The 23,632-nt window shown below is 39.7% G+C and overlaps 1 protein-coding gene across 3 annotated transcripts in view; it reads right to left on the minus strand.

Annotated features, from left to right (window-relative positions):
* Positions 1-23,632, minus strand: part of LOC128604701 (NACHT, LRR and PYD domains-containing protein 4-like) — a 197,509-nt gene that overhangs the window by 143,318 nt on the left and 30,559 nt on the right. Inside the window, exons 2-11 of one of the 3 annotated variants that reach the window (XM_053619804.1) lie at positions 17,366-17,441; positions 17,085-17,206; positions 16,509-16,625; positions 16,044-16,098; positions 15,605-15,809; positions 13,547-15,320; positions 11,505-11,678; positions 10,457-10,630; positions 9,636-9,812; positions 8,560-9,519 (exon numbers count right to left, since the gene is read on the minus strand). The exons of 1 other annotated variant lie outside the window; for it this stretch is intronic. In XM_053619804.1, the coding sequence (XP_053475779.1) occupies positions 9,483-9,519; positions 9,636-9,812; positions 10,457-10,630; positions 11,505-11,678; positions 13,547-15,320; positions 15,605-15,809; positions 16,044-16,098; positions 16,509-16,625; positions 17,085-17,137 (2,766 nt within the window). In that variant the 5' untranslated portion in view covers positions 17,138-17,206; positions 17,366-17,441 and the 3' untranslated portion in view covers positions 8,560-9,482. Of the gene's footprint in view, positions 1-8,559; positions 9,520-9,635; positions 9,813-10,456; positions 10,631-11,504; positions 11,679-12,793; positions 13,414-13,546; positions 15,321-15,604; positions 15,810-16,043; positions 16,099-16,508; positions 16,626-17,084; positions 17,207-17,365; positions 17,442-23,632 lie in introns of those variants that run through there. One more of the 3 variants, XM_053619805.1, reaches the window with a different exon arrangement.

Consider the following 23,632-nt stretch of genomic DNA (forward strand, 5'->3'; position numbering starts at 1 on the left):
GCTGCCAGTTCTGCAGCATCTCTGTGAACGAGCCGTGTGCTGCTGGTGGTGGTGCTGCTGGTAAAGTGGTGGTGGGAACAGGGGGGAAAGTGGTGTTTAGGGTGACCGTGAAAAACCTGGAGTAATATTCAGACGTGTACAAGTTTACAGATGGTGACGCATGCGTGGTGCTGACTCTGTGTCTGCCCGATACTCTGTCCGGAGCCTTACATGAGAAAATGAAGGTCAGAACTGCAAATAAATTGGAAAGGAAACAGGGATTGCTTGAAGTTTTAGGAATGATGTCAGTTGATTTGGATAAAATAGCGGAGATGACCATGAGGAAAGGGGAGCACCCAGTGGCATTTTCAGAACGGTTATTGGAGGCGTTTAAAACGTTCAGTGGTAATCCTGATATTACTCAGGATGATGTCAGCTTCAAATCTGTCCTACTTAGCAAGTGTGACCCACTCACCCATTCTGCTGTGGCAATGCATGTGACACATCTCTCAGAGTGTAATGACATTATTGCAAAAATGACACAGTTTTACAACATTAATGCTATTTCAAAGAAATCTCATCCCGTGTCAGCAATAGGCATTATAAAGCCCTATCTGGTGCTACTGGAGACAAAAAGGAGAGCCCACCTCCTCCTAACCCTGATAACCCCCCAGTGTGCTATTCATGTGGCAAAGAGGGACACAATTCTAGGGAATGCAAAGTTTTTTCTAGGAGAACAGCTCCTAACATTGAACTTAACCAGTTACAGGCTGCGGTTAACAGACTGAGCAAGGAGAATGAACTGTGTGCTCACATGGAGAAGCAGAGCTTTAAAGCCATGTCTTCTTCAGCATAGGGATCACAGGCCTCCATTTCACATGTAGCACCCTGTCACGAGATAATCATGGTAGACCAATCGTAAATGTCGCTGCTGGAGGCCGATGCGATGATTGGTTAGTTGATTCTGGTGCTTCATTAACAATTCTTTATTCCGACAATCCCCTACACAATGGTAAAGACACAATAACTTTAGAAAGGTTTGACGGAACAATTTCTCTTGCATCCAGACAGAAAATATGCCGTTCCAAACTGGCAAAGATGATTTCAAAGACAAAGCCTGGCGCAGTAGAAGTGGTGATGGTCGCGGTATATTAGGTTCAGACATTATGACTAAGCGTGGCTATATCATTGACTATGGCAACAATTGCATTTGGCGTAATCCTCAGAGTAAAGATTAGCTTGTGGAGATTTCTGCTGTACATGTGATCAAAAAGGCAGAGGATTATGACTTACAGACCTTGTTATCGCTGGAAGATTCTGAATGATCAGAACGACTGGATCAGATCAGAGGTGTTTTTGTTCATTCAAAGCAGGATTGTGGCTGTGCTGATACTAGTGTGATGGAAGTGAAGGTTCACGGAGGTGACCCACCCTCTCTCAGACAGTACAATTATCCAGATGCTGCAAAGCCTTACGTACAGTGTACTGTGGATTCTCTGTTGGAACAGAGTATTAACAGGCCTTGCATCTTCAAATAAAGCTTTGAGAGATTTCACAAATCACTACATAGACTTGTTAACATTTCTATGTCACAGTAGTTCGATATAGTTAAATCACACACATGTATTCACATCAATTTATGCCATATTTACATCAATTTACCACATATTTACACCTCACATCTCTTCAAAAACTCAATAAAGTCCGTGGGTGTTTTTCTTTTGTCTTTGTAATTCACTCACAATCCGTTTAAAGACCCTCTCAGCGGGGATATGACACTGATTATTAATCAATTTACACCTTGTTTTCCAGATTTTATAGCCAACGGTGCATATAACAAACCAGTAAAAGTATTTCACTTTTTTTTGGTTAAAAAAAAAAAAAACATTGTCCTTATAAAAACCTTTCTAAAAAGCAACTAACTGCGCATGCTCCCCAAATCTAAGATATCATATAGACATGAATAATTAATTGCGGCAAAGAAGACTGGTCTGTTTTGAATGAGAAAAGGTAAAATCCCACCTAAGATGAGTTCACTGTGAAGAAAGGTATAAAGGGGGCTTGTGTGTGTTTGCATATTTTAGAGTTTCTGCAGAGTGAATCACTTTATTGTTTCAATAAAGTTTGATAATTTTTTGGCATCTACAAACCCTCTGTCTCTGAAGTTTTATTCTAACTTAGGCTGGAAAGATTGTTTCCATGACATTTTGAGGGCTGAAAAGTGCTTCTTCTAGCCAGAGACCACTGTGATTGTAAGGATATATTCCACAACCCCCCTACAGGCCATGAGACAATAGTCATTCTAGTTAAAGGATATGAAACAGACCAGCCTTATAGCATACACACATCACCTATTGATAATGTGAAAAGATCTAGGGAGAGGTTTCAGACAGCACTAGACTGCTCAGTGAGGCGACATAACAGCTGCACTGCTGCCACCTAGTGGATACTAATGTCCACCACCTCATTTAAAATGTCAATAAACTATCATTTGTACGTTTATAATTACATAAACTGTTCACATACTACTGAACATAAGTATTAGTACTTAGTGTGTATGTAGTCTACTATAACTGTACCATCCATTTCTGTCCCAAAAAAAACATTGAGTACACTCCACTTTGCCCACTTTTTAGTGGATTTTAGGATTATGTTCTTAAAACAGCTTTGCCTTTCATTAATAAAAAAAAAAAAAAAAAAAAAAAAAAAAAAATAATAATAATAATAATAATAATAAAATAAATAAATAAATAGGCTTGTTTTTAAGCATGACGCTTCCAAATTCACTCTGGTTAAATAATTACTTTAAATAGAAAACGTATTTTCCCTGTACTTTAGAGACATTGTACTGTTCGTGAAGAACAAACACGATCTCATGATGGAAATCATCAACTTTTGCGTTGAGATTATACGGGGCTGGGGGGGGGGGGGGATCCTATATAAGGATTTTTTTTTAATCGCATGTATTTTATAAAAATAAAAAAAAAACGTTTTGTGTGTGTAATTTAATTATTTACAGCCAAAGCCTCTGAGAAAATACGTCCCAAACACGTATGTGGTGCCGACAGAGAAGAAGTGCTATGATTTAACATGGGAAATCCGACATGACTTGACAAACGGCATCATTCCTGCAAAAATAACCTACATGAAACATGACATAAGCAAATGACTTTAACGTCCATGTCACATGAACTTTTAAGATTTTTATCTAATAATCCAGGTAGGCTGCACGATTATGGCCAAAATGATAATCACGATTATTTTGATCAATATTGAGATCTCGATTATTTATCACGATTATTCATTGATTTTAGGGACAACATATTTTTATTGCACTTTCACATTTAAATAAACAGACCACTGCTTTCACCTCCATGTTGTGCTACATTCCTGCTAACGTACAAATCTTTAACAGTGTTTACAGGAGGAGAGACGCAAGACAATTTCTTTTAGGAGCACTTGTGCTCCTAATTACAAAAATTTAGGAGCACAGTTGAAGTTTAGGGGTTTTTTTGTTTTTTAAACATTTTTTCTTTTTATTTATTTATTTTTTTAGAGATGGTAACATTAATGTGCCACAATATAAGTAAATATAAGTAGGCATGAGAAAACTTGAGCTGGTCAATTATGACAGACTTTAGGAACATAGTGTGAGCCATGACACATTAATTTACCTTCTGATAAACTAAATCTAATATTTTCAGTTCATTTTACAGACTGTATGCACAAAACAACCGTGAGCCTGTTTACCTCGTAAACAAATACAATAAACATCAATGTTCAGTGTTTGAAGTCTGCTCCTCTTAAATATATTTAAAGCTGCACTATTAGACATTTCCACTGTCATGGTTCCGGGCTGGAGTCAGTTCTCGAACCGCTCTGTGTGTATTGTGTATATATCTGAATAATCTCATATAGGATGTGATTGGGTGAGTTCATTTACCCGTCAGATGCAAAGCGCTTTAGTTTAATGGTGTTCATTACTGATGCTCCGATCAGGATTTTTACAGCCGATACTGGTCCAGATACCAATCTTTTCTTGTTTAAGCTTTAAATCAGGAGGTCATAAACAGTTAAATGTTATCTCTCTGCTCATGGTCACTGTTAACTGAATTAAAATAATAGTAATGATACTGTTGGTTAATTGATAAATAAACAAACATAAAATATTTATTTTTAAATATCTTAAACAATACGGAGTCCTAATTAAAAGTAGACTAACACAAGCATGATCCATATTAGGTAAAAGGCTAACAGCTTTCTAAGGAGATAGCGAACCAAGATTAATGTCAAACAGGATAGCTCAACACACACACACACACTTTTATTTCACATTATTTAAAAGGAATTTAAGTGTTATTTACCATAATTATGAACACAAGTTGTTGAGTTGACAATCATTTTAAAATTCCGTTGCTCCATTTAGATTTTCTCCAGTAGAATACAGCCTTTTAAACCAGGAAAAATTACTAATTTTAAGTCGTATAACATTCGTAATAAGTAAAAAACGGTGTAATTACCTGTCTTTCCTCCCCACAAGGGAGTTTTAGGAAACTATCAGCTTTTAAACGTCTGTAGGTTACTGTATTTGTCTGTGTTTGAGCGCCATCTGGAGGACAGATGCCATTTTGAATTGAAACTCATGCCATCTTCTAATTGTCAAAGAGGAAAATGTAGCGCCGATGTTCATCTCACTACCCAAACTGAACTAGTATTCTTCCACTGAAAATAGTACCGTGTCTTATGTTGAAAATTTTTTTATTGAACTTTTATTTGACTTTTGTTTTTTAAATATCAGTCCATATAATATGAAATAATAAATATAATTTACATTTTAAAATAAACGTGTGCGCGGGTTGATACAGCGCGAGGGAGGTTTTTTCAAACTGCGCTTTCCTCAGAAGTATACAGTCACAGTAAGGATGTTTAAGCAAAATTTGATATTTATTTTTATAGTTCTGTTTAGAATTGTGTTCTTGTGTTTAAACTAATGCTAGTTAAATCGTTTGTAATAAGTAACGAGCAAATGCCAGCTGGTTTTAGTCAGATAATTAGCCTTATCTAAATTATAATAATCGAATTGTTCAACAAGTTTTGTACATGAAAAAAGTATTAAAAGTGCTTTGAGTATGGAAATTCTATGAATTACATTAAAAAAAACCCTTTTGGTCGTAAACGCCTCGTTTTTTTTGCCCCCACCATGCTTAGCATGACGGTTCCACATAACGTTTTTTTTTTTTGTCTTAAGACACACAAAATTTGTATTCAATCTTCTTAATGTATTCCCAAGACGAGCTTAACTCTGCTTTATGCAAAAAAAAAAAAACTATTTAATCGACACTTCTTCATTTAAAAACAATGTTTTTGTTAACAAGAAAAAGCGCTAACCGTCACTGCACGAGGCAGTCAGCGCTGTGTGGTGTGTGCTTATGTTTGACCTTCACAAATTGGGACAAGTTTGCATTCATTGTTGTTATTTTAGTGTATATATATTCATAGATATACTTTTGTGTTCACTTATGGTTTTGTGGAAAAAAAAATTAACTGGACCATGTCCGGACGTCGGTCCAGATCCAGATCCCGTGCGCAAGGACCGCCTCCGCAAGAACCACCTGCGCAGGACCCGATCAAGCAACTCCTCAATAACGCCACTGTTTTGTTAGGGTAACGTCTGAACTTATTCACTCTTATTCTCTGTCTCTCTCGCATTCATTACGCACCTGTTTGACTGACTGTGTTTAACGTGCAGCGCAGCACAAACAGTAAGACAACTAACTCAAGCACGCTTAGCTGCGCTGAATGCTCCAGCAGATCCAGCAGCTGGCCAAGATTAGAGCGGAGGGAGCCAAAGTGACTCTTGAGCAGAATGTACTACACTGAAATACTTCAAGCTGCTTTCACACCTTACCAGCCCCTGCCCCGGTCAGAGTAACTCTTCTGCACTGTAGCTTTGTAGATAGAAGTTGTTTTAGTTTGAGATGGCGTCGTAACCCTCAGGTTCGAGTTTAAAGCAGAAGAAGCGTTACAGGAACTTGTCATTAATCTCTCACTAGCTGCGTTTACATGGACAACAGTAATCCACTCTTGATCCGATTAAGACCATACTCTAATTAAGAAACTACCATGTAAACAGCAATTTTTTACCTTAATCTAATTAAGGTCATAATCGAAGTAAGCAATAATCTAATTAAGACAGGTGGAGTACTCCTGTTTTAGTCGCATTATGGACGTGTAGTAGTGACATGTAAACACCTTAATCACACTATGAACGTCATGTGAGAGTTTTCACCGCTTTTTGCGACAGGACACGATCACACACGGCAGTTTTACGGCGAACAATGATACTTAATAATTACTATTATTTAATTTCTGCAGGAGTAAGTTACACTTCTTGGACTTTGTCGTCATGGTGACAATTTTAAACTCTGCATTTGCAATTTTACTTTGGATGCTTGTGCTTCTAAGGCTGCGAATGATGACTAATATTTATATTTACTGTATATCAGGGGTGCCCACACTTTTTTGACTTGCGAGCTACTTTTAACATGACCAGTCAAAGAGATCTACCTACACTAAAAATGCGAAACATATTTATTTATATATACACTGCGTATACTTATATATATATACACACACACACACACACACACACAATATATGTTCATGTACCTTGCATAACTGAATGAACCCTTATGGGACGCTACAATTCAGTACATTTTTGGTCATTACCTTACTCTGACGACGTGCACTGAAAACAGTGTTAGTAACGAGGCCGCGTTGCTGGTCACGCGCGGTGTAGACGCGCTGATACAGAGTGTAGCGCGAGTAAGATCTGTAATGTCTAATTCAAATATTATGATCAAAAGTAAAATAATGTCTAAAGACACCGAGATACAGAAACCACAAGGTGCAGTGAAAGTGAGATTTTATTATTCATTTAGGACTGGAGTTTAATTCTGTGCTTTTTGTGCATCCATAAAAAATAATGCTATCTATATAACTCTATTTATAAATGTTTATATATATTTATCTTATTTAGTTAGTTTACATTTATATTATATAAGTACTTATGCATTATTTTTTTATGGATGCACAAAAAGCACCGAATTAAACTACAGTCCTAAATTAATTTATATATATATATATATATATTATATGTGTGTGTGTGTGTGTGTATTGGGTTCTTTTCTGTTTTAGACAAACATTTGCGTAAAGTTTTAGTCTGAATTTATATTTGTAACACTCAGTCTGTGGATTTTATTTTAAATAAACAAAAAAGGCACTGAAAGTTTGCCCCGCCCCCATCAGATTAATCAAAAAAAATAATCGACCAATTAATCGATTGTGAAAATAATCGATAGTTGCAGCTCTAATAATAAGCTGCATCATGAAATTGATTTTTTAACAAAAGAAATCTTTATTATTTTCAAAAATAGAGTTGTCTTTGAGAAGAAGAATGGAGTGTAATATAGTGTGAATCATAAAAATTCTATTTCATTTCTATTTGTTTACAGAAAGACTTCAGCAATAAAAGCAGCATTTTGCTGTAGTTGTTAAGGGGCCGTTTACACCACAACGTTTTCAAATAAAAACCGAAAACTTTTGACGCGGTTTGGCTGTTCGTTTCCATGACGACGGCGTTTCGGGGTCTGAAAACTTTGGAAAACGGGTTTCAAAGGACAAGTTTTTGAAAACGATGCCGTTATCATCTCCGGTAAATCATGTAAATTATTATCCAGAAAAACCACAGCTCCTCCGTTTACTTGTATTTGTTTACAGCACGGTCTTTCCCTCATCAATATGGCGGACATGTTGACGTGGATTCTTACGTGCGCATGCGCGTAGTATTTCTTTACAAAGTGACCTCGCCAGCTACACACACACACATTTTGTCCTTTTTGTGTTTATTTCTTGAGAAATAGAAGAGAGAAGCTCGAATTTGCAGTGAATGTCCAATATAAACCCAACTTCACCTCAGTTTAGCAGTTTATACATTAAAAACATTACAGAAATTTAAAGTTATTTTAGCTGCTAAATGACTCAGCCACTTTTACACTCACTGTTGTTTATTTTAGTTGCTATAAGCAGGGAGCAAACAATGGATTTTAGGATAAAGTAAGGTTATACTTAAATAGTGCCGCTAAAACAGAATAACAAATCTCTCCCCATGAGTTAAATAGTGCACTACATAGGATGTAGACTGTCATTATTTCATCCCTAATGTAGTGCACCTAAACCGGAAATGACATCAATTTGAGATTCGGCCACACAGCTTCCGTTTAACTTACCTCGGGTTTAAAAACAGAACGGGGTTTTAATTTTAAAACACAGACAAAATAACCAGCTTTTATGTTTGAACTGGATCAAACCTAACTGTAAAACTGTCAGAAATAATTTAATCTGGAGATGATTAGTTCGGTGTAATAACTCAACTGCTCAGGAGATACCCGCTGCAGCTTTTTCTTCTGTGATTTCTACTGGTCGGAGACGCAGCTGTTAGGCGCGTTACCGCCACCGCGTGGACTGGAGGATATAGTTCCAGGTTGGAGGAAGTCTATCCTAACAAACTTGCACCAATAATTTCCACTCATGGTTTTATTAGATCCTATTTATTATTCCAGTGGAGTTTATGACTTCTTCACGAATGCCAGCAGTGAGTCGTTCACTGTGTCTTACCCAGATATACTGAGTGAACTACTGAGTCACCACAACCTCAATCTCTAAATGTTTAACAGCACCAAAGCTTTCAATTCTGGTGACTTTGGGAGTATTTATTTATTTATATGATCATATAATGTAACAAACATTAACATAAGCATGTGCTGCACAACATTTCATTAGTTTAATTTTACATTTTAATTTACTGTAAAGCGCTTTGCAAAATTTTGCTACGTAAACTTTTTTAGGTTTTAAAACTGGTTACTGTTTGATTGATGACAAACTCCATATTTTTATACCTTGGAGCTCTGTGTTACCATGGTAATTTATAAACAATTACTAACAACATTAACTTCATCAATGCAAGTTTACATTTTATTTGATACTTGGCCATTGTTACGTCCTCAGTTGTATTTCTGTTTGTACTATGTTCCATTCGTGTGTCTATGTTGGGGGAGGGATGGGTGTCTTGTCTCCTCCTCTTTTAAGCCCAGTCCACTGCAATGCGTCATGTTCCAGCTTGCCATTGGACGATCACATCTCGTACACGCCTGCTACCGCCTCGTGCTTTGGGATGAGTTGGCTGTACATTTCCGGACGTGTACTTAAGCCTCGTCGGTCTCCATCCCCGGGGCAGATCGGTGCCGTTGCTTTGTACAGCAGATATTTGGTTACGTGTGTTGATTTCTCCTGTGTACGACCTTCTGCCTGTTCTTGACTTTGTTTCTGCTCTGCCCCTTTAAGTTTAATGATTCAGCTCCCAAACTGCTGGAAATGTGGGACGGGTTCTAACTCTTCACCAAGACTGCTTTATCCTGGAGAAGAGGTTTGAGGTGAGACTCCTGTCATACGCCAGTCCTGGTGAGTGTATTATCCTTAATGCTGTAAGACAGAGAAGAACATCGGTGTAGACACACATCAGCATAAACACACACACACACACACACATTATTCAGTATGATACAGTGGAGTAAAGAGACAGTAAGTCAGTAACTCACTGTAGTGTCTCCAGGTTACAGTGTGGATCCTTCAGTAGATCAGAGAGCAGCTTCACTCCTGATTCTCCTGGATTATTACCGTTCAGATCCAGTTCTCTCAGGTGTGATGAGGAGTTTGACCTCAGAGCAGAAGCCAGAGCAGCACAACCTTCATCTGTAATCCTGCAGTAACACATCCTGCAAGAAAGAAAACCTTCTCACACTTAACACACTCAGTTTTAGCTCTGAAAACATCAACTACACAAAATCTTTATATACACAACATTTACTCTCATCTCACACACACAACAATGACAATATCACATCACTACAATTACAATCACCACAGAGGGAAACTGTGTGTGTGTGTGTGTGTGTGTACCTCAGTATCTCCAGTGTACAGTGTGTGTGTGTGAGTGTGTGTGTGTGTGTGTGTGTGTGTGTGTACCTCAGTTTCTCCAGTGTACAGTGTGTGTGTGTGAGTGTGTGTGTGTGTGTGTGTGTGTGTGTGTACCTCAGTTTCTCCAGTGTACAGTGTGTGTATGTGTGTGTGTGTGTGAGTGTGTGTGTGTGTGTACCTCAGTATCTCCAGTGTACAGTGTGTGTATGTGTGTGTGTGTGTGTGTGTGTGTGTGTGTGTGTGTACCTCAGTATCTCCAGTGTACAGTGTGTGTGTGTGTGTACCTCAGTTTCTCCAGTGTACAGTGTGTGTGTGTGTGTACCTCAGTTTCTCCAGTGTACAGTGTGTGTGTGTGTGTGTGTGTGTGTACCTCAGTATCTCCAGTGTACAGTGTGTGTGTGTGTGTGTGTGTGTGTGTGTGTGTGTGTGTGTGTGTGTGTACCTCAGTATCTCCAGTGTACAGTGTGGATTCTCCAGTCCAGCAGAGAGCAGCTTCACTCCTGAATCCTGCAGGTTATTGTAACTCAGGTCCAGTTCTCTCAGTCTGGAGGAGTTTGATCTGAGAACTGAGGACAGAACTCTACAGCTTTCCTCTGTCAGATTACACCCACGCAGCCTGGAAGAGAAATGATGAAATATCAGAACACTGACCTCAAACACACACACAGCCATAATACACTTACTCTTTACCATGTAACAGAAATGTGAGTGTGTTTCTCTCACACACACAAATCAGAGGACAGGACACCACATCAACATTATTATTATTATTATTATTATTATTATTATTATTATTATTATTATTATTATCATCATCATTATTATTATTATTATTATTATTATTGAAATGAAAACAGAAGGGTTTTTGTTTGAATAAATACTTTATAATAATTTAAACCATTTTTAAGGGACGTACATGTAAAAAAAAGTCTGTGTGTGAGAGAAAGAGAGAGAGAGAGTTTGTGTGTGAGAGAGTATGTGTGTGTGTGTGTGTGTATACCTCAGTTTCTCCAGTGTACAGTGTGTGTGTATACCTCAGTTTCTCCAGTGTACAGTGTGTGTGAGTATACCTCAGTATCTCCAGTGTACAGTGTGTGTGTGTGTGTGTGTGTGTGTGTGTGTGTGTGTGTGTGTGTGTACCTCAGTTTCTCCAGTGTACAGTGTGTGTGTGTGTGTGTACCTCAGTGTCTCCAGTGTACAGTGTGTGTGTGTGTGTGTGTACCTCAGTGTCTCCAGTGTACAGTGTGTGTGTGTGTGTGTGTGTGTGTGTGTGTGTGTACCTCAGTATCTCCAGTGTACAGTGTGTGTGTGTGTGTGTGTGTGTGTGTACCTCAGTATCTCCAGTGTACAGTGTGTGTGTGTGTGTGTGTGTGTGTGTGTGTGTGTGTACCTCAGTATCTCCAGTGTACAGTGTGTGTGTGTGTGTGTGTGTGTGTGTACCTCAGTATCTCCAGTGTACAGTGTGTGTGTGTGTGTGTGTGTGTGTGTACCTCAGTATCTCCAGTGTACAGTGTGGATTCTCCAGTCCAGCAGAGAGCAGCTTCACTCCTGAATCCTGCAGGTTATTGTAACTCAGGTTCAGTTCTCTCAGTCTGGAGGAGTTTGATCTGAGAACTGAGGACAGAACTCTACAGCTTTCCTCTGTCAGATCACACACACACAGCCTGGAAGAGAAATGATGAAATATCAGAACACTGACCTCAAACACACACACAGCCATAATAGACTTACTCTTTACCATGTAACAGAAATGTGAGTGTGTTTCTCTCACACACACAAATCAGAGGACAGGACACCACATCAGCAGCAGCAGTATTATTATTATTATTATTATTATTATTATTATTATTATTATTATTGAAATGAAAACAGAAGGGTTTTTGTTTGAATAATGGAAACCATTTTTAAGGGAAGTACATGTAAAAAAGTCTGTGTGTGTGTGTGAGTGAGAGTGTGTATGTGTGTGTGTGGAGTAAGTTGACGAGTTAGTTTGCTAACTGGAAATCCGTCTCACACAGTGCATGCATTATTTATTTATTTGTTTGTTTGTTTATGGTAAATATTCACACATTTTTTGTTAGGGATTAAAGTTATAAACAGGACGTATCCCTTGATCTGCACAGAGGGATTATTATGATGTTTTTGCTAACTGGAAATCCGTCCTCGAGGACAATCCTCTTTCATCCTGTAAACTAATCCCACACCAGATCCAATCTAAAGAGAAAGTCTGATCGGTCCAAACCAAACAAGGTCGGTGTGAAAGTGAAAAAGCACAGAAGAGTTTTAATCAAGTTCTATTGTAAGTGTGTAGTGAGCTAGAAGACGTCTATGTGTTACTGAACATCAGGTGTTTTTCTGCATCTCTGTATGTCCTGTGTAAACGGAGTTAGAAGAACCGTGTGTTTTGTCTAAAGCAGCTTTACTCTGGCAATAAATGAGCAATTAGACATTCACCAGAACTGTGTTTCCAATCAAAGCCCTTTAAGCTTCAATACCAGTGTCACAATAACAGATCAGACTTCCAGGATGAAGTGTACCAGGCTGGGACTAAAGCCAGAAGGTCATTAAGGTATAAGGGGGAAATCTGGGATGGGGTAAAAATCCTGTCCTGATGAAACCTTTCAGAAAATTCAACGCAAGGCGCATGCGCTGCAAAAAATGACCTCGTCCCAATAAAACCTTTAAGAAAATCCAACTCACAACGCATGCACCACAAATGTAAGGTATCATATAGATATGAGTAATTCATGAAGGCGATGGAGATTGGTTTGTTTTTAGAAAGAAGAGGTTAATGCCCCGCCTAGGGATAATTTTACTGCTTCAGAAAAGTATATAAAGACATGTGTGTGTGTGTATAATTCAGACTTTCTGCAGACTGTCTCACTTTGTTGTTTCAATAAAGTTTGATGACCTTTGGCATCTACAAACCCTCTGTCTCTGAAGTCTTTAACTTAGGTTGGAAAGATTGTTTTCCACGACACTCTCACGTGTCCCTCAGTGCAGATTGGGCGGTGTGATACGCTGATACACATCATAGGACCAGAAAATAGAATAATCAGTCATGTCTATTGATAGATATTTTCCTATATCCTCTATATCACCAATGTCACATGCTGTATTCATATTGTTCCCATGGTGACAGTGTTCTGTTTTTCTTCTTCTCGTTTGTGAAGTTCTGTTCAATGTCACTTTCAAATGAAAGGAGAAAAGAAAAAGTGCCTTTCACTGGTGTTTAGATCACAAAATGATGAAAAAGCAGTGATGAATACATGCAGTTATTCTGTAGAGATCATTTCTTCATCAGTTTTAGAGAAAAGGTAATAAATGGTAATAGGTTTTGTCCACATGGCCCCGCCCTCAGTGCAGACGTAACGTGTTGGTGTAAAAAGTGAAACTCTTCTGTAACAGTACCAGAGATTTGTTTAAAGATGATTAGAGTAATTATTAATCAGCATTAATCCAAACAGTGCAGTTCAGTGTTACATTAAAATAATAAACCATGCAGTAATACATTTGTAAATAAAATACTCACTCAGCTCTTCTGGAGGCTTTGACCACTGGCAGCAGCTTCAGAAGACATTCCTCTGATCGGTCATATTTACTCAAATTAAACACATCCAGCTCCTGATCTGAGTTCAGTAACACAAACACCAGAGCTGACCACTGAGCAGGAGAGAGTCTGGTTCCCCTGAGACGACTTTTTCCTCCTCTGTTCAGGTAAGTCTGTACTTCCTGCACTAGAGAATGATCATTCAGTTCATTCAGACAGTGGAACAGATTGATGGATTTCTCTGGAGATGGATTCTCCCTGATCTTCTCCTTGATGTACTCGACTGTTTCCTGTTTGCTGTGAGAGCTGCTTCCTGTCTGGGGCATTAAGCCTCGTAAGAGAGTCTGATTGGACTCCAGTGAGAGACCCAGAAGGAAGCGGAGGAACAGGTCCAGGTGTCCGTTCTCACTCTGTAAGGCCTTGTCCACTGCAGTCCTGAGGAGATCAGACATGTCTGACTTTCTGAAGAAATTAAAAAGTCCAGTGCTTTGTTCCACTAACACATTTGTCTTTCTAAAAATAAAGCAGAAAAATGCATATAAAGCAGCCAGAAACTCCTGAACACTCAGATGTACAAAGCTGAACACCTTCCCCAGGTGAAGCCCAAACTCCTCTCTGAAGATTTGGGTACACACTCCTGAGTACAATGACGCTTCTCTCACATCAATGCCACACTCTCTCAGGTCTTCCTCATAGAAGATCAGGTTTCCTTTCTCCAGCTGTTGGAAAGCCAGTTTTCCCAGTGCCAGGATACTCTCTCTGGTCTGCTGAGGATCAGGGTCACATTTCTGATGGTACTTTTGGTCCTTGTGTTTGATCTGAAAGATCAGGAAGTGTGTGAACATTTGGGTCAGAGTCTTGGGGATCTGTCCACTCTCTGCTTCACCCAACATTCTCTCTAGAACAGTGGCTGAGATCCAGCAGAAGACTGGGATGTGGCACATGATGTAGAGGCTTCTTGAAGACTTCATGTGTGAGATGATTTTATTGGCCAGGCTCTGATCACTGATCCTCTTCCTGAAGTACTCCTCTTTCTGAGGATCACTGAACCCTCGTACCTCTGTTACCTGGTCTACACACTCAGGAGGGATCTGATTGGCTGCTCCTGGTCGAGAGGTTATCCAGAGGAGAGCAGAGGGAAACAGATTCCCCTTGATGAGGTTCGTCAGCAGCACATCCACTGAGGCTGACTCTGTCACACCACACAATCTCTCATTCTTCTGGAAATTTAGAGGAAGTGGACACTCATCCAGACCATCAAAGATCAACACCACTTTGTAGGAGTCTATTAATTGTAGTTTTCTCATTTCAGGGAAAAAGTGATGAAGAAGATCCATCAGACTGAGATGTTTCTGCTTCATCAGATTCAGCTCTCTAAAGGGAAGTGGAAACATGAAGGTGACGTCCTGATTTGCTTTTCCTTCAGCCCAGTCCAGAATGAACTTCTGCACAGAGACTGTTTTTCCAATTCCAGCAACTCCTTTAGTCAGCACTCTTCTGATGGACTCGTCTTTAAAGAGATCATTACATTTGATGGGTGTCTCCTGTGTTGCTGGTCTCCTGGACGCTGTCTCAATCTGTCTCACCTCATGTTCATTATTGACGTCTCCACTCCAACCCTCTGTGATGTAGAGCTCTGTGTAGATCTCATTCAGAAGTGCTGAGCTTCCATGCTGTGAGATTCCTTCATTAATTCTTTTAAACTTCTCTCTCAGGCTGGATTTCAGCTTTGTCTGATACACAGAGGCCACAGACTCTAATAAACAAAGTAATAACATGTTTTAATGTAAAATCACTGAACACAGGAATAAATGTAAAATTCAAATGCTGCTGTTCATTCCTGATTCATGTAGTAAATATTCCTGAAGGAACAGGACCATTGTACAGAGTCACCACAAGCTGGACCACGAACAGAACAGAAAAGCAGCAGATGTACATGATACTAAACTCAAACTTCAAACTAAAAGTGTTCCTATCTAAAACTATTTCCTCTCTCTAAAGTGAACCTGATGGAATAAAGCCATGACTCAGAGCTCTTACTGTTGTGCAGTGTGTTAGTGAGATCTGTGTGGTTCATGTTCTTCAGGACGTGCAGTGTGATCTTCAGCGCTCCCTCTCTGACACTGTGCAGATCCTCCTCATCCTGCACCTCCCTCTCAGTGCATGCTGGGTAATCTGGACTCAGGAGCTTCCTAAACCTCTTCAGCTCATTCTTTATCAGAGAGATGACTTTGTGTTCCAGCTCCTGGTTAGAAACACACAGGAACACATCTAAATATTATAATGTTACACACTGAGAGATGCTTTTATTTTATGAAAAGAATAAAAGTCTCTTTCTATTCCCACAGTTACAGCTGAAATTCTGTCTGATTACCCATAATGCTGCTGCACATCAATAAATCTGTAAATTGTCATAATCTTAAATAAAAAACCTGCAACCTGCTCACACACAAGTTACACACATTAAAAAGACACACACCTTGAATATGGAGTCCAGCTGATTTCTGCTGAGGTTTGATTTCTTCTGTTGTGGTCTGTGAAGAAATAAAACACATGATGTGATATAGACTATATGTATTCATAGCTGCACAACACACACTAATACATACAGAGACAGATATTTAACACTATCCTCTTAACACAATACACTGATTTCAGGATTTCTCACTGACACTAACATGTTCATGAATAAAATAGTGATCTAGTCATTAATGTCCCAGGTGTAAATGTTGTTGTGTAGCACCACAGACCCTCCAGCTCAGGGACTGCAGGCTGAACTGAACTCTTAAAGCAGTTTTCCTCACCGCCAGTCCGAGAGCTGCAGCACTGCACAGTTTAGTGTTTTACTGCTTCAACACCTGATAAAGATCATGAAGGGCTTCAGAATGAGACCAGTGAGTTTGATCAGGTGGAACACTGCTGTAAAACACCTCACTGTACTGACCTCACATCAGGAGAACTGGCTCCGTCTCTGAAGTCAAGTGGACGCTCCATTGACCGGTCACTCTTCATGGACACACAGCTGGGTTCTGGTGAGTCTGATCTCTTTCCCTCCATCATTCTAGAATTAAACAGAAATATCAGCAGTAATTAATACTCTGCTGTCTCAGCACTGTTACACAATGTGTTCATCATTAAACACCAATAATTCCATCTTTTTAATTCAGCTCCAGTCTGCACACTTATTCAAACAGGAGACACGCCCCATACCTCAGGAATTACACTGATGTCAGGAGTCCCAATCACAGATAACTGACTCAGCTGGGTCTTAAAGCCTGTAGAGTTCACTGACTCAAAGCTACGCTGCTCTTCTCCTTCACATTACACAGTCCTTTTTACTCTTCTCTCAGTGAATGATTTCTCTAAACCGTTCTTAGATCAGATCAGTGATATATTCACTGCTATTAAACACCTTAAACCAAAGTCTAGTTCCTCTGTTAACTAGTGAGTGTTTAGAGATACAGATCTGTTCCCATGAGACGGTGTGTATTTATTGCTGGTGAATGGAAAAGTAACTCACCTCTCGTCTTTCTTTAAGTCCTGTTCTCCAGACACACTCATGTTGGAGGTCATGTCTCCTTCTCCAGATTACAGCAGGACACACGTTTACTTCACTCCAACATCGGTGTGTTAAATCAAACCCTGTATCAGCACAGAGTTCACTTACAGGAAATAGTCTCTGTATCAAGTCATAAAACAACCTGTGTACATTCAAACTTCAGTACAAACCCACAAAACTCTTCTGCATCTAGTGTACATTCAGTGTGTTTATATATTATAGCTTTAGATGTAGATACTCACTGTGTTTTTACTCCTGAAATGCTGTATTTTCCCCTCCACACAAAATGGATACTCTGACTTTCACTGACATGTCTACCTGTTTATTTTGCAGAGGGAAAAGGACAGTGAGGTAGGGTAATAAACACACACACACACACACACACACACACACACACACACACACACACAGATATGGTTTGTTATCATACAGCTTTCTGATCCATCGAGCACAGGCCTGTAAATACTGAAAGTATAAGCCTGAAAACGCTGCAAATATAGAGAACAGAGTTAACAGTCTGGTAAAATCTACATCACACACATTATCATTTCATTACCTTCATTTATTATCTCGTGACTTCATTCAGCTGTGCACGAACAACTGTCAGAGCTCTATACAAATATATAAACTAAAATAAAATAACAGGAAGTAGAAACACTCAGCAGATCATTAGATAAAGAAGCAGAACTCATACGCTGAGTAAGTTTACTTAAATATCTGCAGAAATGTATTTTTTCTGGTTTTCCCTTAATGAGAGCGAGTATCCTGATATTAGTGAGGATTGGTGTGTAAGTAGTTTTTGTGTGAATAATGAATGTTACTCAGAATAAAAGTGATGATGGAGAGTAAGTTAAACACATTGGTCAGACGAGTAACTAACCCAGTGTTTCCCAACTGGGGATCCGTCCGATGAGAGCAGGGGTGCGTGTAAAAATCCTTTAAAATTTTCTAAAATGATCAAATGTGTAGAAAACATTTAATATAGATGAGAAATATCTGATGTCTGAAATAATAACACAGACACAGAAATAATAAGACAGACACACACCCATAACAATAATAATAATAATAAACTAGACTAGTACATTTCCTGAAGAAAATGTGTGCTGCTTGCCATGGCAAAATTCGGATCAAGCGCCAATACTTTCGATAGCCGGAAGCGTAGAGTGCCGATACTTTTGACAGCCAGAAGAGTGGGGTGCCAATACTTTTGACAGCTGACGGCGTAGGGTGCCAATACTTTTGAGAGCTGGACGTGATGGGCGTCAATTCTTTTGAGAGCTGAAGGCACAGGGCGCCAATACTTCTGAGAGCCGGCCGTGTAGTGCAGCTATACTTTTTAGAGCTGGCCGTGTAGGGCGGAAATACTTTGGAGAGCCAGCCATGCGGGGTGCCAATACTTTTGAGAGTCGGCCAGATAGGGCGCCAATACTTTTGAGAGCATTCCAGATAGGGTGCCAATACTTCTGAGAGCCGGACAGATTGGTTGCCAATACTTTTTAGAGCCGGGCGTGTATGGAGGCAATTCTTTTAGAGCTGGCCGTGTAGAGCGCCAATTCTTTCGCAACTCAATGCAAGTCTATGGGAAATTTTCCGACTTTGAGCTTCCATACCGGGAATGCCGACATTCCGATCACTTCCGTAATACATAGCACACCTCTCCTCAATAAGCCGATCGATTTGACACCTCAACCGTCGATCTCCGACAAACGGTGCTCGACTAGTTTCGCGCCGGAAAAAAAAGTGGAAGAAGAAGAATAATAATTATAATTATAATACGTTTGTCAAATAACAATAATAGTGCTTTTCAAGCACCATTAATAATAATAATAATAATAATAATAATAATAATAATATTATTATTATTATTATTATTGTTATTATTATTATTATTATTATTATTAATACTAAGTAGACCGAAGAACAATAGTAGTGCTTTTCAAGCACCATTAATTATAATAATAACTAGACCGGTACATTTTTTGAAGAAAATGTGGATGGTGCTTGCCATGGCAAAACAGGAATGGGGCGCCAATACTTTCAAGAGCCGATGGTGAAGGGCGCCAATACTTTTGAGAGCCGGACAGATAGGGCGCAAGCACTATTGGAGCTGGCCGTGTAGTGCGCCAATACCTTTTAGAGCTGACCATCAAGGGTGCCAGTACTTTTGAGAGTAGACCGTGTGGGGTGCCAATACTTTTGAGAGGCGGCCAGATAGGGTGCCAATACTTCTGAGAACTGAACAGATCGTGTGCCAATACATTTTAGAGCCAAATGTGTACGGAGGCAATTTTTTTTTAGAGCTTTCTGTTTAGAGGGCCAATACTTTCGAAACTCAATGCAATCTATGGGGAATTTTCTGATTTTGAGCTTCCGTAGCGGGAATTCCGGCATTCCGATCGTTTATAAAAGTCATAGCACACCTCTGCTCAATAAGCCGATCAATTTGACACCTCACCCTTCGATCTCCGACATACGCGAGAGAAGTTACGCGCCAAAAAAAAGTGGAAGAAGAAGAATAATTATTATAAGAACTAGACCGGTACATTTCCTGAAGAAAATGTGAGTGGTGCTTGCACTGGCAAAATTTGGATCGGGCGCCAATACTTTCGAGAGCCGGATGGATAGGTTGCTACAGGGTTTTAGCATTATGCTAGCATGTTTTAACATGTTTTAGCATCCTGCTAGCATGTTTTAGCATCATGCTAGCATGTTTTAGCATCATGCTAGCATGTTTTAGCATCATGCTAGCATGTTTTAGCATCATGCTAGCATGTTTTACCATCATGCTTGCACGTTGTAGCATCATGCTTGCACGTTGTAGCATCATGCTTGCACGTTGTAGCATCATGCTTGCACGTTGTAGCATCATGCTTGCACGTTTTAGCATCATGCTTGCACGTTTTAGCATCATGCTTGCACGTTTTAGTATGTTTTAGCATCATGCTAGCATGTTTTACATCATGCTAGCATGTTTTAGCATCATGCCTACACATTTTTGCATCATGCTAGCATGTTTTAGCATCATGCTAGCTTGTCTTAGCATCATGCTAACATGTTTTACATCATGCTAGCTTGTTGTAGCATCATGCTAGCATGTTTTAGCATCATGCTTGCATGTTTTAGCATCATGCTAGCATGTTTTAGCATGCTTTAGCACTATACTGGCCATTTAGGGTGCTAATACTTTTAAAGCTGGACAAATAGGGTGCCAATATTTTTGAGAGCCGACAGCGTAGGGCGCCAATACTTTCGAGAGCCGGACAGATAGGGCGCCAGCATTGTTAGAGCAGGCCGTGTAGTGCGCCAATACTTTTTAGAGCTGACTGTCAAGGGCGCCAGTACTTTTGAGAGCTGGCCGTGCGGGGTCCCAATAGTTTTGAGTGCCGGCCGGAAAGGGTGCCAATACTTTTGAGAGCCGAACAGATCGCGTGCCAATACATTTTAGAGCCGAACGTGTACGGGGGCAAAACTTTTACAGCTTTCTCCTTAGAGGGCCAATACTTTTGAAACTCAATGCAAGTCTATGGGAAATTTTCTGATTTTGAGCTTCCGTAGCGGGAATTCCGGCATTCCGATCGCTTATAAAAGTCATAGCACACCTCTGCTCAATAAGCCGATCGATTCGACACCTCACCCGTCGATCTCCGACAAACGGTGCGGGACTAGTTACGCGCCGAAAAAAAAGTGGAATAATAATAAGAAGAAGAAGAAGAAGAAGAAGAAGTATGCAAGAGAACAATAGTAGTGCTTTTCAAGCACCACTAATAAAACACTTACTGTTACGATAGACAGCCATCTCCTCTTTGAAGTATTCCTCAAAATAAAAATAAAACTTTAGCGGTGCTAAAATGAGAAGCCGCAGGTTCGTTTAAATCACACAGCGCAAACACTGGTACACAGCCGAGATCTTAGAGACTTCTGTGTAACTGACTCCACTTTTACACATAGAGTCCACCTATTGCTGGGGGTATCGTAAAGCCATTAACACCCCCAGACACCAACTCATTATCATAAACATACTGATAGGATTACACCACGACCCCCGGTCATAAAATAAGTGTCTCCACACAAAACTCTTGCTCAGGAAAACACAAAGATCATAAATTAGACTACCTACAAACTGTTGGTCAGGAAAACACAAAGATCATAAATTAGACTACCTACAAACTGTTGCTCAGGAAAACACAAAGATCATAAATTAGACTACCTACAAACTGTTGCTCAGGAAAACACAAAGATCATAAATTAGACTACCTACAAACTGTTGGTCAGGAAAACACAAAGATCATAAATTAGACTACCTACAAACTGTTGGTCAGGAAAACACAAAGATCATAAATTAGCACACTACTTCGATTGACAGTTTGACAGAAAGTACTGTCTACCGGTGAAACACGTGTATGGGCGGGGTTTAGAGAGAGAGAGAGAGGTGTGTCTGAAACATGTATGTATGGGCGGGGTTTAGAGAGAGAGAGAGAGGTGTGTCTGAAACATGTATGTATGGGCGGGGTTTAGAGAGAGAGAGAGGTGTGTCTGAAACATGTATGTATGGGCGGGGTTTAGAGAGAGAGAGAGAGAGAGAGAGAGATAGAGAGAGGTGTGTCTGAAACATGTATGTATGGGCGGGGTTTAGAGAGAGAGAGAGAGGTGTCTGAAACATGTATGTATGGGCGGGGTTTAGAGAGAGAGAGGTGTGTCTGAAACATGTATGTATGGGCGGGGTTTAGAGAGAGAGAGAGGTGTGTCTGAAACATGTATGTATGGGCGGGGTTTAGAGAGAGAGAGAGAGGTGTGTCTGAAACATGTATGTATGGGCGGGGTTTAGAGAGAGAGAGGTGTGTCTGAAACATGTATGTATGGGCGGGGTTTAGAGAGAGAGAGAGGTGTGTCTGAAACATGTATGTATGGGCGGGGTTTAGAGAGAGAGAGAGGTGTGTCTGAAACATGTATGTATGGGCGGGGTTTAGAGAGAGAGAGAGGTGTGTCTGAAACATATATGTATGGGCGGGGTTTAGAGAGAGAGAGAGGTGTGTCTGAAACATATATGTATGGGCGGGGTTTAGAGAGAGAGAGAGGTGTGTCTGAAACATGTATGTATGGGCGGGGTTTAGAGAGAGAGAGAGAGGTGTCTGAAACATGTATGTATGGGCGGGGTTTAGAGAGAGCGAGAGAGAGAGAGAGAGAGAGAGAGAGAGAGAGAGAGGTGATTCGGTTTTTTGTCTTCTAGTTTAAACATTACGGCGATTCTTTTAGCCGACACTAACATTTTTACCTCGTAAGGATCTTTGTTTAGAAGTCATGTAATACGCGCGATTCTTTTTAAACAGCTCTTTTAACCATTTTTACCTCCTAAAGTTTTTGTGTTTTCCCCGGCCATAAATTAGGTGTACCTACAGAACTGTCGGTCAGGAAAAACACAAACCATAAATCCGTTTTAAGTCATAAGACATCTACCAGTGGGGGAGTAGCTATTTTATTTTCCCATAATTTTATTCCCTGTTCTTATCAAGTTGATGAAATCATAAAGGGTCGACTGTTAAAGGTTAGAGCTCAATATGAGAATAGGTGGGTTGTTTTTGTTTGTGTTTATGCCCCGACCACGGCCATTGAAAGAATGTTATTTTTACGAACCTTAGATGATGTCCTGAAGAATTGTGACTGATGATTTTTTAATTCTAGAGGGGGATTTTAATTGTACAGAGCTGGATATGGACAGGAATCATGTAGAGCCCCATATGCCATCACGTAGAAGGTTAGTCGAGTTAATGAATTCCTGTGACCTCGTCGACATTTGGAGAAATTTTCACCACATGCAAAAGCAGTATACCTGGGTACACTCCTATAATAATATGCTCTCTATGGCCAGATTGAACAAATTTTATGGTTTTAAACAGCAGTTAAGTGCTTTTAGAAGTTGTGTAATTATACCAGTAGGATTTACGGACCATTGTATGGTTCTGTCTACTGTATATTTAAGTAAACTCAAGCATAAGAGTGCGTATTGGCATTTTTAACACCAGTTTATTGCCAGACGTTCATTTTAGGGATGTGTTTAAATATTTTTGGAGTGATTTTAGAACCACAAAGGGTTCTTTTAAATCGGTGCAACAGTGGTGGGATTTTGCCAAAACGAAAATTAAACAGCTGTGTCAACAGTATACCTCCAATGTCACGAGAGACACAACTCCCCGTGTGAAATCCTTGGAGGATGAAATAATGGCGCTTCAAGAGTTAATGAAAAACACAGGACGGCAGGTATGCATAGAAAATTTAAGAATAAAAAAGAGTTTATTGACCAAATTGCTAGACGTTACCGCACAAGGAGCTCTGGTCAGGTCACGGTTTCAGAATGTGGAGTGTATGGATGCACCGTCGAAATTCTTTTTTAATTTGGAAAAAAAGAATGGTCAGAATAAGATGATACATGGCCTGTTTTCTGATGAGGGGACACTTTTAGGGGACCATAGAGAAATTCGAAAGAGAGCAGTCGGTTTCTACAAGGAACT

Source organism: Ictalurus furcatus, unplaced genomic scaffold (assembly GCF_023375685.1).
Source record: "Ictalurus furcatus strain D&B unplaced genomic scaffold, Billie_1.0 scf2, whole genome shotgun sequence".
NCBI lineage: Eukaryota > Metazoa > Chordata > Actinopteri > Siluriformes > Ictaluridae > Ictalurus > Ictalurus furcatus.